Genomic DNA, 17,368 nt, shown 5'->3' on the forward strand with positions numbered 1-17,368 from the left:
GAATGAGTTGCTGAGGCACTCCGGGCTGTACTTCCCATTCTCTATTGAGTGTGAAGCTGTTATATTTGGCTCGTGGAACCGGAGCTCTGCTATTAAGTGTCCATCTTAGAGCAGATCCAGGCCACGCCCTTTAAGTTGTAATTGTTTCCCCACAATTCTTGGAAAAATTAAAAAAAAAATTTCTCACAAAATTGTCATAATAACAAGTTATTTCTCACACACAGCATATACATACTTCCAATTACACCCCAAAATACATTCTACATCTAGTTCTACTACTCCTCCCCAGTATGGCCATACCACATGTGTGGGGACTTTTACACAGCCTGGCCACACAGAGAGGTCCAACATGCAGGGAGCACCATCAGGGGTTCTAGGAGCATAAATTACACCGCTGATTTCCTAACGACCTATTACATTTGTGAAGGCCCTGGAGCCCCAGGACAGTGGAATTACCCACAAAATGTCCCCATTTTGGAAAGCACACATCCCAACGTCTATTCTGTGTGGCATAATGAGTCTTTTGAATTGCTCATTTTTTCCACAAGTCTTCAGAAAACGTGGAAAGAAAATGAAAATCTTTTTTTTTTTTTACACAAAGTTGTCAATTTATAAGATGTTTCTAATACATAGCATGTATATAGCAAAAATTACACCCCAAAACACATTATGCTACTCCTCCTGAGTATGGTGATACCACATGTGTGAGACTTTTACACAGCCTGACCACATACAGAGGCCCAACATTGAAGAAGTACCTTCAGGTGTTCTAGGAGCATAAATTACACATCTCATTTCATTCTTACCTATCACAGTTTTGAAGGTCCTGGAGCACCAGGACAGTGGAATCACCCACAAAATGACCCCATTTTGGAAAGCAAACATCCCAACGTATATACTATGAGGCATGATGGGCTGCAGATAGGTACTCGGGTATTCTGATGGGCTGTGACAGGTACTCGGTTACTCTGATGGGCTGGTGACAGGTACCCTGTTACTCCGATGGGCTGGTGAAAGGTACTCGGGTACTCTGATGGCCTGGTGACAGGTACTTGGGTACTCTGATGGCCTGGTGACAGGTACTCTGTTACTCTGATGGGCTGGTGATAGGTATTCGGGTACTCTGACTGCCTGCTGACAGATTCTCGGATATTCTGATGGCCTGGTGACAGGCACTTGGCTACTCTGATGGGCTACAGATAGGTACTCGGGTATTCTGATGGGGGTAACAGGTACTCAGGTACTCAGATGGGCTGTGACAGGTACTCAGATGGACTGTGACAGGTACTCAGATGAACTGTGACAGATACTTAGATGGGCTGTGACAGGTGCTCAGGTACACATGTACTCAGATGAACTGTGACAGGTACTTGGGTATTCAGATGAACTGTGACAGGTACCCAGGTACTCGGGTGCTCGAATGGACTGTGAGAGGTACTCAGGTACTCGGGCACTCAGATGAACTGTGACAGGTACTCAGGTACTCAGATGGATTGTGACATGTACTCAGGTACTCGGATACTTAGGTACTCAAAATGAACCGTGACAGGTACTCAGGTGGACTGTGACAGGTACTCAGGTACTCCAGTACTCAAATGGACTGTGACAGGTACTCAGATGGACTGTGACAGGTACTCAGGTACTCCGGTTCTCAGATGGACTGTGACAGGTACTCAGATGAACTGTGACAGGTACTTAGATGGGCTGTGACAGGTGCTCAGGTACTCATGTACTCAGATGAACTGTGACAGGTACTTGGGTATTCAGATGAACTGTGACAGGTACTCAGGTACTCGGGTGCTGGAATGGACTGTGACAGGTACTCAGGTACTCAGATGAACTGTGACAGGTACTCCGGTACTCAGATGGACTGTGACAGGTACTCAGGTACTCAGATGGACTGTGCAGGTACTCAGGTACTCCGGTACTCAGATGGACTGTGACAGGTACTCAGGTACGCCAGTACTCAGATGGACTGTGACAGGTACTCAGGTACTTGGGTACTCAGATGGGCTGTGACAGGTACTCAGGTACACGGGTACTCAGATGGTCTGTGACAGGTACCTGGGTACTCAGATGGGCTGTAACAGGTACTCAGGTACTCAGATGGACTGTGACAGGTACTCTGGTTCTTTGATGGGTGGTGAAAGGTACTTTGATGGGTGATGACAGGTACTTTGATGGATGGTGAAAAGTCCTCTTTATTAGGGGGGTAATCAGTGTGGTTGGTTTACACTAAGTGGTAATGAGATGTTACCGCAATCTCTTTCTCACACCCGATCTGTGTGTGAGGAGAACCCGGTAGCATCTCGTTACCGTGGTTTGCTGATATTCTAGGGTTAGGACTGCTGATAATACGGGGGTGCCTTTTTGAGGCCTTCGCAAACTAAACCCCTGTTTTTAACATGAACTGTTAGGACAATTTAGTTTGTTGCAGGCTGTGACAGGTACTCAGGTACTCAGGTACTCAGATGGGCTGTGACAGGTACTCAGGTACTCGGGTGCTGGAATGGACTGTGACAGGTACTCAGGTACTCAGATGAACTGTGACAGGTACTCAGGTACTCAGATGGACTGTGACAGGTACTCAGGTACTCCGGTACTCAGATGGACTGTGACAGGTACTCAGGTACTCAGATGGACTGTGCAGGTACTCAGGTACTCCGGTACTCAGATGGACTGTGACAGGTACTCAGGTACGCCAGTACTCAGATGGACTGTGACAGGTACTCAGGTACTTGGGTACTCAGATGGGCTGTGACAGGTACTCAGGTACACGGGTACTCAGATGGTCTGTGACAGGTACCTGGGTACTCAGATGGGCTGTAACAGGTACTCAGGTACTCAGATGGACTGTGACAGGTACTCTGGTTCTTTGATGGGTGGTGAAAGGTACTTTGATGGGTGATGACAGGTACTTTGATGGATGGTGAAAAGTCCTCTTTATTAGGGGGGTAATCAGTGTGGTTGGTTTACACTAAGTGGTAATGAGATGTTACCGCAATCTCTTTCTCACACCCGATCTGTGTGTGAGGAGAACCCGGTAGCATCTCGTTACCGTGGTTTGCTGATATTCTAGGGTTAGGACTGCTGATAATACGGGGGTGCCTTTTTGAGGCCTTCGCAAACTAAACCCCTGTTTTTAACATGAACTGTTAGGACAATTTAGTTTGTTGCAGGCTGTGACAGGTACTCAGGTACTCAGGTACTCAGATGGGCTGTGACAGGTACTCAGGTACTCGGGTGCTGGAATGGACTGTGACAGGTACTCAGGTACTCAGATGAACTGTGACAGGTACTCAGGTACTCAGATGGACTGTGACAGGTACTCAGGTACTCCGGTACTCAGATGGACTGTGACAGGTACTCAGGTACTCAGATGGACTGTGCAGGTACTCAGGTACTCCGGTACTCAGATGGACTGTGACAGGTACTCAGGTACGCCAGTACTCAGATGGACTGTGACAGGTACTCAGGTACTTGGGTACTCAGATGGGCTGTGACAGGTACTCAGGTACACGGGTACTCAGATGGTCTGTGACAGGTACCTGGGTACTCAGATGGGCTGTAACAGGTACTCAGGTACTCAGATGGACTGTGACAGGTACTCTGGTTCTTTGATGGGTGGTGAAAGGTACTTTGATGGGTGATGACAGGTACTTTGATGGATGGTGAAAAGTCCTCTTTATTAGGGGGGTAATCAGTGTGGTTGGTTTACACTAAGTGGTAATGAGATGTTACCGCAATCTCTTTCTCACACCCGATCTGTGTGTGAGGAGAACCCGGTAGCATCTCGTTACCGTGGTTTGCTGATATTCTAGGGTTAGGACTGCTGATAATACGGGGGTGCCTTTTTGAGGCCTTCGCAAACTAAACCCCTGTTTTTAACATGAACTGTTAGGACAATTTAGTTTGTTGCAGGCTGTGACAGGTACTCAGGTACTCGGGTACTCAGATGGGCTGTGACAGGTACTCAGGTACTCGGGTGCTGGAATGGACTGTGACAGGTACTCAGGTACTCAGATGAACTGTGACAGGTACTCAGGTACTCAGGTACTCAGATGGACTGTGACAGGTACTCAGGTACTCCGGTACTCAGATGGACTGTGACAGGTACTCAGGTACTCAGATGGACTGTGCAGGTACTCAGGTACTCCGGTACTCAGATGGACTGTGACAGGTACTCAGGTACGCCAGTACTCAGATGGACTGTGACAGGTACTCAGGTACTTGGGTACTCAGATGGGCTGTGACAGGTACTCAGGTACACGGGTACTCAGATGGTCTGTGACAGGTACCTGGGTACTCAGATGGGCTGTAACAGGTACTCAGGTACTCAGATGGACTGTGACAGGTACTCTGGTTCTTTGATGGACTGTGCAGGTACTCAGGTACTCCGGTACTCAGATGGACTGTGACAGGTACTCAGGTACGCCAGTACTCAGATGGACTGTGACAGGTACTCAGGTACTTGGGTACTCAGATGGGCTGTGACAGGTACTCAGGTACTCGGGTACTCAGATGGTCTGTGACAGGTACCTGGGTACTCAGATGGGCTGTGACAGGTACTCAGGTACTCGGGTACTCAGATGGGCTGTGACAGGTACTCGGGTCCTTTGATGGGTGGTGACAGGTACTTTGATGGGTGATGACAGGTACTTTGATGAATGGTGAAAAGTCCTCTTTATTAGGGGGGTAATCAGTGTGGTTGGTTTACACTAAGTGGTATTGAGATGTTACCGCAATCTCCTTCTCACACCCGATCTGGGTGTGAGGAGAGCCCGGTAGCATCTCGTTACTGTGGTTTGCTGATATTCTATGGCCTGCTGTGATTGTACACAGCCCGTCACGTGGTAAAGAGACAATTTCATTGGCTCTTTACTGCGATCGGGATTGGGCTGTGTCAGGGTGACAAGCCTCGTCCCCGATCGCCGCTCTGCACGTGCATGTAGACAGTACATGTGACCGGCTGTGATTGGACACAGCCAGTCATGTGGTAAAGAGACATTTTTTATTGGCTCTTTACATGGATCTGGAATGCGGCTTATTTAGCTATTACAACTACTCTACAATGCTGAAACTTTCATCCATCCTCTAAAATTCATACATGTGTTGCCTTAAACAATGATCTGTGTAATTAAAGCCTCGTACACACGGTATGATTGTTGGTAGGGAATTGTCTGTTGACAGACTGTTGTCCTAAAATCTTACCGTTAGTACGCTCCTTCTGACAATTGTTGTCCAACTTTCTGCCAACAAATGTTGGATGGCAGGCTAGTAAATTTTTGGCGGACAACGGTTTGATGTCAGATTTTCGTATGGTCAGTACACAAATCCGTAAAACAAAAGTCGAAAGTACAAAAATGCTCTGAATCAATGCTCACCAAACACGAAATTAGCAGAAGGGGCCCAAAGGGTGGCACTCAAGAACTTCAATTCCTTGTAGTATGTCACCATGTTTGTGTTTGTGACACAACAATTGTGTAACATTAGTATGCAAGACAAGGTCCTGGCACACACCCTTTTGACACAAATCAGATGCTCGGTTGGCCAACAATCGTACCGTGTGTACGAGGCTTAAGTGTCATGGCAGGGGTGTGTCCTTTGCCTAGATACAAAGAGGTCCCTTTTTCACATTTCAGAAAGTTGGGAGATATGAATTTCACTTGTATGTTACTAGTGTGACAAGTTTGAAAAGTGATCATGGACACTCACCGGATGCCTTTGCTGCAATTGTGTTATGTGCAGGGTGTCCAGTTTTCCCCTGTACCTTTAAGGAGGAGTGGGTTCCCTCCAGGCATACTTGTCTAATCTATTCATTGTTATATATGTTCTTCTACTATGGTAGCTCTCAAAATTATAGGGTTAAGACTGCTGATAATACGGGGGTGCCTTTTTGAGGCCTTCGCAAACTAAACCCCTGATTTTAACATGAACTGTTAGGACAATTTAGTTTGTTGCAGGCTTCCTGGTAAATTGAGTTGGGAATTTGTCTTTGTTGTTGTTTGACATGCATAGCCCTTCCAAGTGTTCGTTGCTGTTAAGGCCAGTTAAAGGTCTGGGCAGTTGACTTGTTTTGCACCGTTGACAAAGTGACCACAGTTTGAAAAACACCATTTGCATTTGGGGACACTTGCCCAGACCTCCACAGCTCTCAAATTGGGGCCAGCACCTGTTTCCGTGCCATTGCTGCATCTCAATAGACATGAATGGGACTGCCTGCGAACACCTGTGCAACTGGCTTTGGTAAACACAGCCCTATGCCCTGGATGTACAAGTCCATGTGAATGAAGCCTAACAACATATAAAAAATATTATTGTTCACAATAAGGCATTAAGATAATATTAAATCATAACTTCACTTTTATTTAAAAAAATATATAGCAATCAAAGAAAATTAAAGCATATAAAATTGCTACATGGTCCATGTTGTAATTTAATTTTATTAAAAATTATCTTTCCTTTTAAATCTGTAGCCACTGTAATTTTTGATAAAAATCAATGAAATTTGGCAACCTGGAGTACAGAACAACCCCAGATTTGTCATGCCCCGCTTCTGTGATTCATAAAAAAGCAGTACAGCGCAGATACTTAAACTAAAATATTAAAAAACAAACATAAAAAACACAACAGGCAGTCCATTCACTATAGTTGAGATAAAAGTGATGAGCTCAGCAAAAAAAGCCCCAAGGAATCCAGTGAGTCAGGTGATCTATGCATCAGATATGGTGACTTGAGTGACACCCTCCACCACTGATAGACATGGCCGCTCACCTCAAGAGATGGACCCCTGAGTAAATCAGACAGGTCTAATACAGCATTCCCCTTCAGGGGTTAATAGACAGATCCAAACCCTGGAATCACTTGTAGAGCTTGCCGTATCTCTAGTATAGTATTGTCATTTTCTTCCAGATATGACACATGAAATAAAAGTAGCAAAATCTAGTGCTCTCCGATTATAAAGCAATATTTATTTTAAAAAGATAAAAGAGTGCACTCACATACATCGCACTGCGCCCCAGTGCTAGGGCTGATGAAGTCCTGCCCCCTTGGGACATAACGCGTACGGAAACCACGTGACTGTGATTGTGACCCACATCCTCACACGATGATCCTTATGGGATACTCTGCTTTAGAATTGCTTTTACAACTACTTGTTACCTAGCACTGGGGCGCAGTGCGATGTATGTGAGTGCACTCTTTTATCTTTTTAAAAATGATGTAAGGACTCCAATAATGTCATAAAACACAAGGATAAAAGTACATAGCGTAATCCTGTTTATTATAACATTTCCACATACAGTGGAAGTCCCCTTAATCCTAGCTGCTTACATCAAACACAGAGACAACAAGCATGAAAAAACACAGAGGGCGCTGTCACCGTATCCAGCCGTCCGCTGGAAGTGTGCTGTTCCTTGCAGACACCACTTAGCACTTAGGTTGTGATCTCCCCGTGGGATTTTCAGATCGTGTGACTTCAATATTCCTATTATTAGCCACTGGACCTTTTGATTGTTGCCACAGAAATTTAAAATTTGATCGAAAATCTCCCATATCTCTATGGAATTTCTTAGTCTTTTTTCTCTGCGTGTATTTATCCACTTTTTCCAGTTTCTTTTTAATACGCATATTAAAATCAATTACTTGTTGGGAATCTTTAATGGGTTTGAGTTGTACCTGCAGCTCCTTAATTCTAGTTTCCAAACGTGACATTTTGGTACATTTATTTATTTTTTATTAGATCCTGTAACTTCAAACCTATCCCATTAAAGAATTCCAGCCATTCATTGGTAGATTCAGGGTCATCCAGACCATCCTGAGGAACTACCTCCCATCTTAGACTCTTAAAAATGATTTTCTCTTTCATGTATTGTTCCAGAGTGCATATGTCCCACCATGTTCTCATTTGTTTTTCTAGACTTTTCTCTAAACGTGAGACCCAATGGATATATTTGGGCGACACGTTGTGATTATTATCATTATGTTTTTTTATATACTCATATCCCTAGTCTCTCTCTATTTATTTGTTTACATCACCTGATAGATATTTTATGACATTTGATGACATATTTATCCTCAGACCTCTGGTTTTAAATTTATGCCATATTATTTAGCTATTGTTCTTTATATTAGGTCCTTTTTTTATATTAAAGTGACCAGCAATTGCCATTATTAGCATTGGAATAACTGGCACTCGTATATATAAAATAATGAATAACACTATATTCTATATTAACCACTTTCAGACCAGACCATTTTGCTGGCTTAAGACCAGACCACTTTTTGAGATTCGACACTGCACCGGTTTAACTGACAATTGCGTGGTCGTGCGACGTGGCTCCCAAACAAAATTGACGTCCTTTTTTTCACACAAATAGAGCTTTCATTTGGTGATATTTGATCACCCCTGCGATTTTTGATTTTTCCGCTATAAACAAGAAAAGACAGACATTTTGAAAAAAACGCATTATTTTTTACTTTTTGCTATAATAAATATCCCCCAAAAATATATAAAAACATTTTTTTCCTCAGTTTAGGCCGATACGTATTCTTCTACATATTTTTGGTAAAAAAAATCGCAATAAGCAGGTTCCAATTGATTGGTTTGCGCAAAATTTATAGCGTTTACAAAATAGAAGATAGTTTTATGGCCTTTTTATAATTTTTTTTTACTAGTAATGGCGGCGATCAGCGATTTTTATTGTGACTGTGACATTATGGCGGACACATCGGGCATTTTTGACACATTTTTGGGACCATTGTAATTTATACAGCAATCAGTGCTATACAAATGCAGTGATTCCTGTGTAAATTACACTGGCAGTGAAGGGGTTTACCAGGGTGTGGCAGTGTAGGGGTTAAGTGTGTCCTAGGGGCATGTTACTAACTGTGGGGGGCATGGCTGTGTGTTAGTGAACACTGATCTCTGCTCCAATCACAGATAGCAGAGATCAGTCACTTGTTGCTAGGGAGAAAGGGGAGATGCTGTTTACTTCCGCATCTCCCCGTTCAGCCTCCAGTGTTCACTAACACACAGCGGCGATCGAGTCCTCGGGCCCAGCGACCGGACTCACGGGGGTCCTGACTGGCACGTGCGCCCACTGCAATTTCAAATTGACATACCTGTACTCCAATTTGCCTGCCCGTGCCATTCTGCCAACGTACATTGTCGCGTGCCGGTCGGAAAGTGGTTAAGGATTGTAATTTTACCCATTTGTGGTGAATATCAGCATGATTATTTCCCTGTTGTGCTTGTGTATACACTATATCATTACTTTGCCTTATAAGGGATATCTAACATATGTATCCTTATTTTTTCCAGGTTCCAATATGGCTAAAAGGGTTCTCCAACGACCCTATGCCAGATGTATATTACATAATTATAGGTCACATTAATTATAGGCACATTTACTTATGGATAGTTTGTGCTCATGTATTGTTCCAGTTGCGTTTGTTCCACTACTGACATACTGGTATTTTGATATGATATTGTCTGTCATTATGGAAGCTGTGTTTATTATGTTCAGCATCACCTAATTGCTTTCTCCCTGTGAATCATCACTCCGGCCGTGCCCAATAGGGTGACAGTGACTAGCATCAGTCATCTGTTACCAAGTGTGTGGGATTGGCTGGGATGGTGCTGGCAGAAGTATTTAGGTGAGCTGTATTGCGTGCGGTCACCACGCGTGACCAGCACGGATAGCAGAAGTGACGTTTGCGCTCCACCACGATCTGCCCTCTACCCGGAAGTGCTAAGCGGTGTCTGCAAGGAACAGCACACTTCCAGTGGACGGCTGGATACGGTGACAGCGCCCTCTGTGTTTTTTCATGCTTGTTGATTCTGTGTTTGATGTAAGCAGCTAGGATTAAGGGGACTTCCACTGTATGTGGAAATGTTATAATAAACAGGATTACGCTATGTACTTTTATCCTTGTGTTTTATGACATTATTGGAGTGCTTACATCAGTGGATCTCCTGGATAAGTGGTGACCCAGTACAGAGTGATTGATGTGCATTTACTCAAGGCTTACTTTATAGTGGCTTCTGCTGAGTTTGACCCCCTGGGGGAGTGTGCTTCACAAGGTGGATTACTGAGTTTGTCTTTGGTGGAAGGTGCACGCTAAAAGAATTGTGACTGAACCTTGATTATTTTCTGAACTGTCAACACACCATCTACTGCATAAAGACTATTGCCTGTGGTGTTTGCCACATGCTTACGATTTCATCATCATCATTATTTTTAAATTATAGCGCTGTTTTAGTATTTTTATGATTCAAGGACTATATTGTTTATTGAGATACTACTTTATTTGTGTGTTTTTATTGTTTAAACAGCTGTTTAGTATAGTTTTAACATTTTATTTATATATTTTGCACAGTATATTTATCATTATCATCATTCTGCTGGGGAAATTGTGGGATTGAACTGGCGCTGAGTAGGTATACCGTAGACCTCATTTCACCTCCCTAGTTATATAATGCAAATAGGCATATAATGCAAATAGGTTTGATGTTGCCCGTTCATGATTGGCTACTATGACATGGTTTGCAGGGGTTGGGCCTGAGCTCTAATCAGTGCTATGCAGAGGCAAATCATCACTGACCTGAAAAGCTGTATGAATATTTAAGTAAATGAATGTAGTGGGACAAGGTGCAGGGTCAAGTGCCTTGGGCAGAAAACCACCACCCACAGTGGTCGTGGTGCCCTAGCCCAAATTCTAGCCCTGTACACAACATTAATTAGACTTGATGGACTGTCTATAAACTTCTGGAAAACTAATCAACCCCTCTCCCCTTCTCTTTCCCGGATTTCCTCTCCCCTCTCCCCCTTTTTTTTTTTTACTCATTTTACATCTGCTCACGTGCTCTTTCTTTTTATAATAATACACTTTCTAAAATAGAATATGCTCCAAAACAATACCACCAACAAAAATCAATCTGTGTTTCAGGGTACTTATATTATCCCATCACTGACAACTGTTCTGCGAGATGAGACTTACTTTGAGAGACCGGAAGAGTTTTATCCTCAGCATTTTCTAACTGTCGATGGACAGTTCTTAAGAAATGAAGCTTTTATGCCTTTCTCAGCAGGTAATATATTTATACAGTATGTAAACACTTTTAGAGCTATGAAGTTAAGTTAGTTATGTGAGTAGGGCACCATCTTTCTTAAATGACTAATATACTGTGAGACTATGACCCATTTTAAAAAAAAATAAAAAATGAACTTTTTGGTCTGTTTAGATAAAAAAAATGTGTAAATGTATCAACATTCATGTAAAATCCATGAATATACCATCAGAATGCTTTTAATATAGTTAAAATGTTAGTTTTGATATTTAAATTGTATTATTCAGGGAGAATGTAACATTCTCTATTACCCTAACAACAATCAATCCAAAGAGAAAATAGCGTTAAGCCGCGTACACACGGGCGGACTGTATGGCGTACTTAGTCCGTCGAAACACATTTCAGCGGACAGTCCGCTCGTGTGTGGGCTTCAGCAGACTTTTTCAGCGTGCAGTCTGGCGTACTAAGTATTTCGGATTTTTCGAAATTCTGTCCGTCGTACTTTGGTTTCAGCGGACAATCCGCTCGTCAGTAGGCTAGTTCAACGGACTAAGAATGGCGCATGCTCAGAAAGGATTTACACGGCGGAAGGGTGCTTTGCTGTGTATTGGACTTCCTATTTCTAGTCCCGTCGTACGTGCTGTACACGTCATCGCGCAAGCTTTCGACGGACTGTTTGTGCATCCGTGTGTGGTCAAGTCCGTTCAGTCGAAAGTATGACGGACTGTCCGTCGGATTGTATGACGGACTAAGTACGCCATACAGTTCGCTCGTACGCGGCATAAGAATGCTTGGACAGACGTGAAAAAAGTCTTATGCCGCGTACAAATGAGCGGAATGTCCGACAGAAAAAGTCAGACAAGATAGAAGCTTTTCATCGTATATTCCGATCGCGTATATGCCTCTTCAGACTTTATTTTTTTTAAATTCCGAGGGACCTAGAAATAGAACATGTTCTAAATATTTCCAGCGGAACTAATTCCTATCGGGAAAACCACTCGTCTGTATGCTGTTCCAACGGACCAAAAACGGCGCATGCTCTGAAGCAAGTACGAGACAGAAGCTATTGGCTACTGGCTATTGAACTTCCTGTTTCTAGTCTTATCATATGTGCTGTACATCACTGCGCAACAATCAGACTTTGGTGTGATCGTGTGTACGCAAGACAGTTTCAGCGGAACTCCTTCGGGAACTCCATTGGAAAAACCTTCAGAGTTTATTCCGTCTGTAAAACTGGTCGTGTGTACAAGGCATTAAACATTAGCCCAACCATATCCAACCAAACATAACATAAAGCAATAGCCTAAGAACTTTAAAACAGAAGAGGAAAAAAAAAATAACCCATCAACATTTGACCAAAAATGTCCTAAAACATTTGATTAGTAGAAAAAAAGCCTAAAAACACATTCAACCTGAAGAGAAAATACATTCAATTTCTTAAGCCCCGTACACACGAGAGGACTTATGTCCGACAGACTTCCAAAGGAGTTCCGCCGGAGTTCCGACGGAGTTCCGACGGAGTTCTGACAGACTTTTCGGCCGAACGGACTTGGCCACACACGATCACACTAAACTCCGACGGATTCGAACGTGATGACGTACGACCCGACTCGAATAAGGAAGTTCATAGCCAGTAGCCAATAGCTGCCCTAGCGTCGGTTTTAGTCCGTCGGAGTAGCATACACACGAGCGGAGTTTTCGAAGGGGACCGGGTCCGGCGGAGTTCCTTCGGGAAAATTTGAAGCATGTTCCATATTCTAAAGTCCGTCAGACTTTGGTGAATCAAAAGTCCGTTGCAGCCCACACACGATCGGATAGTCTGACGGACTCGGTCCTTCGGACTTTGCTTTCAAAAGATTTTATTTTACGATAAAGGCACTTACATACATATATCAGTATATAAACAATCTGCAGCAGGGAGGGCCCGCTGACACAATGTAAGTAATGAAAACAGGAGACATTAGTGAAAAACAGACAATATCTAAAGGGTACAGTCAGCATGCCCCTCCTCAACGAGGGGCTAAATAAAAATAGAGGTAAACAAAGGGTGACCCCCCAGGGAGAGCCCACCCAATAGAACCGTTAGGGGTAGCACCCAGGAGCCCCCATCCCGACACCCCTAATAGGGAACTTGCTGTGCCAGGATGGGGGAGTATCCTCCCAGGCCCCCCCCTCTCAGAGGGATAAAGAAGTTGATGGACCGTCCGCAGTGGGCACCGCAACATTAAATTGGACTGTACGGTGAACCTGTCAATTACAGCTCTGTTGAGCAAACCAAAAACTTAGAACGTCTAGAAGGACAGAGAAAAGAAGAGAGGAGGAGAAGAGGAGGACAGAGGGGTAAGGGGATGTAAGCTATGTCCTGAAAGGGTGGAAGGTTATAGCGGGAGAATGTTTAGCATTCAATGTAAGAGGGGGCACTTTAGGGGTGAGGTCTGGTCACTAGAGGAGAGCCTGGGGGTACCCCAGGCAGCAGAGAGATTCCCATGTAACGGGCCCAAGGGTCCCACACCTTTCGGAATTTAGGTGTGGTATCTGACAGAATACCTGACAGTTTTTCTTGGGACATTATCCACGATATCTTCCTCTTAACTGCGAGGAAGGAGGGTCTGGGTTGCTTCCATGCGGAGGCAATCGCAATTTTGGCTCCTAATAGGATAAAATAAGTTAGTTTCTGAGTGTTACCAGACAGCAAAGGAACAGGGGCATTGAGTAACGCAACCTCTGGAGTTCTCGGAACCCGGCAGCCTGTGACTAAGTAAATCAAGTTGAAGATTTTAGTCCAGAACGATCGAAGCCTAGGGCATTCCCACCAGATGTGGATCATGGAGCCACGAAGTTGGCACCCCCTAAAACATAAGGGGTTAGCCGTGGGGTATATTTTGGCTAGCCTGACTGGAGTGAGGTACCACCTGGTTATCAATTTGATGCTAGCCTCCATTAGTGAGGTGTTTTGGATCCCACGAAAGGATCTGGCTAGGGCCAGCTGCCAGGTTTCAAGACTGCCAGAGGTCTGGAGATCAGATTCCCATGCCGTCATATAGGGGGATTTGCCCGTTGGGGAAGTGAGAGCCGCATAGATCACTGAAATACCACCCCTCTGCTCCCCGATCCTACCACACCAGGCTTCATATTCAGTAAAGGGAGGAGGAAGGGGTTTGTTTTTCCAAAGTGAGTTCAAGAAGTGAGATATTTGTTGGAAGCGGAACCTCTCTGAGTCTGGTAGCTCTAAGTGTTCAATACAATAAGCCAGGGAAATCGGACCCCTTGAATTGAAAAAGTGACCTATCCGGTATAGTCCCTTGTCCAACCACCATCTGAAGGCCTCAATGTCCAGACCAGGGGGGAAGTCATGATTACGGAACATGTGAGCAAGGGGTCTTAAAGTGGAGACTAGGGAAGGCTCTTTGCGAAGACCGTCCCATAAGGCGCAGGAGTGAGATAGGGATGGGGACATGATGGGCGGCCTGGCTTTGGGCGGGCACCACAATAGAAAATCTAGTGTAAAAGAGGGTACGGAACAGCGTTCAATGGGCTGCCAATCCGGTTTCTCGTATTTGGAGTAGATCGAGGAGAGTTGGGCTAGGCGAGCTGCAAGGTAGTATTTGTGAAGGTTAGGTAAGCCCAGCCCCCCCCTGCGTCTGTGCAGGAAGAGCGTGTTTTGCGATAGACGGTACCCCTTATTACCCCAAATATATTTCAGTATTTTGCTTTGCAGAGAGCAAAGGTGGTCCTTCCGAACCGGTATTGGAAGGGCTCGAAAATAGTAGAGGATTTTGGGGAGAAGGGTCATTTTTATGGAGTTAATCCGGCCAAGCCAGGATAGTTCGTGTTTAGACCATGAGGAGAGATCAGTTTCCAGCTGTCTGTATAATTTGGGGTAATTGTGGGCATACAACATCTCTATTTTAGGTGTAAGGGAGATACCCAAGTATTGGATGGCAGTGTCACTCCATTGGAACGGAAAGGATTGTTTGAGTGAGAGGACTTGGTGGGTGGGGAGAGAAATATTCAAAGCCACAGACTTGGAGTAATTAACCCGCAAGCCTGAGACCTTGGCAAAGTCGTCCAGTACCCGGGATAAGTTGGGCAGGGTTGTGAGGGGGGAGGTAAGGAATAACAGTATGTCGTCCGCGAAGAGTCCGCATTTGTGCGTTTGACTACCGCATTGGACACCTCCAATGTCTATGTTGTGGCGGACTGCGATCGCCAGTGTTTCAATGGCTATTGCAAATATGAGGGGGGATAGGGGGCACCCCTGTCTGGTCCCCCTGGTGATGGGAATTGGAGCGGAGAGGTATCCCTGCATTCGAATTTGGGCCCTCGGCTGGGAGTATAAGGCCCGTAATAAGCCCAGGAAACGAGCCCCAAATCCCCACCTGTCAAAGAGCTGGAAGATGTACTGCCATGAGACCGAGTCGAAAGCCTTCTGAATATCTAAGGAAAGGAGGAAGCCAGATTGTTTGGGTCCCCCTTCCCAATTAGACTGCAGAATGGAGATAATATCGATCGCCCTCCGAATTTGATCAGGTCCCTGTCTGCCGGGGATAAAACCAACTTGGTCCTTGTGGACGTAGCGTCCGATGAAGGAAGCTAGCCTATTGGCCATAACTTTCGTGAGAATTTTGAGATCATTATTAATGAGGGAAATCGGTCTGTAGTTGCTGACATCTTCCAAGTTCTTGCCAGGTTTGGGGATGACCGTGATATACGCCGTGTTAAGGTGGGGATCCAGGGGGCCTCCATTAGCTTTATGATTACCGAGATTGGCCAGGTGAGGGGCTAGCGTGTTGGCAAAGGCTTTATAGTAAGGGATCGAAAGACCGTCGGGTCCAGGGGCAGAGCTTTTTTTAAGATCCTTTATGACTCCCAGTATCTCCTCTACCTGGAAGGGGCCTTCCATGACTTGTTTGTGAACGACCGATAAGGCAGGGATGGGGAGTCCCTCCAAAAACTTTGGAAGGAGGTTATCTTTGGGAGATGGGGGGCTACTGTAGAGAGAGGTGTAAAAGTTCTGAAAGGCATTCAGAACTGTGACCGGATTAGATGTGGGCGGGTGTCCTGCACTTCTGATCCGAGGGAGGGTGCTTAGCTTGGTTCTAGGGGAGAGTCTATTAGCCAGGAGTGTGCCTATTTTGTCCGCCTGTGAGTAAAACTTGTGGCCAGACCACCTAACCGATTTTTCTGCTTTCGTGGTGAGGGCGAGATTGAGTTCTAAGCGAGTCTTGTCTAGTAGGGAGGTGGGGGTGCGGAGGGGGTCCTTTTTGTGAAGAGCTCTGAGTTTAGAGTATTCCTCTTCTAACTTCAGGATGGTTGATTGCCTTTCCCGTTTTATTTGAGAACCTAATTGCATGAGTTTTCCCCTAATAAACGCTTTGTGCGCCGCCCACAGGGTTTCGGGGGAGACATCGGGAGTCGCATTAATAGAGAAATATTCCTGCAGTGCTTTGTCGAGATCCATAACCCGTGATGGCTCTGAAAGGAGAGATTAATTTAACCTCCAATGCCTGGGGTGTCTCCCACTCGAACCCCCCAGGGTCGTCACAATTACCAGCGAGTGATCCGAGATCACTGTATCAGTGATGGAGGCTTTGAGCATCCTGGGAAGGAGCGAGGAGGGGACAAGTATGTGGTCTATCCGTGCATATGATTGGTGTGGCGCTGAGTAGTGAGTGTAGTCTCTCTTTGTGGGGTTTAATTCCCGCCAGACATCGGATAACCCATGAGCGTGAAGCAATTTGGCGATCCGTAGGCTTGCCTTTGTGGGCCTGGTTAAGCGGGAATGTGAGGGGGAGGATTTATCAAGTCCTTGATCAAAGGCGACGTTAGAGTCCCCTCCGACAATAACCGTTCCCTCCAAAAGAGGCGTTAAGGTGCGCAGCAGGGATTCGAAGAATTTGGCCTGACCCGTGTTCGGGGCGTAGTAGGAGACCAAGGAGTAAAGTTGGTCCCCCACAGTGCCCTTTACAAGTAAAAACCTGCCCTCCGGATCCGCTTTTTCAAAACTTTTATTGAATTTGCATGTTTTGGCAATCAAAATGGCCACCCCCCTGGTCTTGGATTCCGCGTTGGCTAAGTAGAACTGAGGGAAGTGGGCATGTAGGAACTTGGGACTATACCGGACAGGAAGGTGCGTTTCCTGAAGTAGAATTATATCTAGTTTCAGGGATTTGTAGTAATCAAGGGCTTTTCTCCGTTTGATGGGGGAATTAAGACCCTGAATGTTATGGGTGGCTATCTTAAGCCTAGCAGCCTGTGGATCAGCCATGGAGCAGAGGGGGAGCCCAGCTTCTGATA

At 45.1% G+C, this 17,368-nt stretch overlaps 1 protein-coding gene and 1 long non-coding RNA gene across 2 annotated transcripts in view; one reads left to right on the top strand and one right to left on the bottom strand.

Moving 5' to 3' along the window:
- LOC143989054 (uncharacterized) overlaps positions 1 to 17,368 on the bottom strand; it is a 215,816-nt gene that overhangs the window by 149,391 nt on the left and 49,057 nt on the right. The window lies entirely within an intron of this gene.
- Positions 1 to 17,368, top strand: part of LOC143989053 (cytochrome P450 2K1-like) — a 101,283-nt gene that overhangs the window by 80,383 nt on the left and 3,532 nt on the right. Inside the window, exon 9 of the mRNA XM_077489060.1 lies at positions 10,951 to 11,092. Coding sequence (XP_077345186.1) covers positions 10,951 to 11,092 — 142 coding nt within the window. The remainder of the gene's footprint in view (positions 1 to 10,950; positions 11,093 to 17,368) is intronic.

This window comes from Lithobates pipiens, unplaced genomic scaffold, assembly GCF_037356315.1.
Source record: "Lithobates pipiens isolate NorthernLeopardFrog02 unplaced genomic scaffold, aLitPip1_a1.2 Scaffold_18, whole genome shotgun sequence".
Taxonomy (NCBI): Eukaryota; Metazoa; Chordata; class Amphibia; order Anura; family Ranidae; genus Lithobates; species Lithobates pipiens.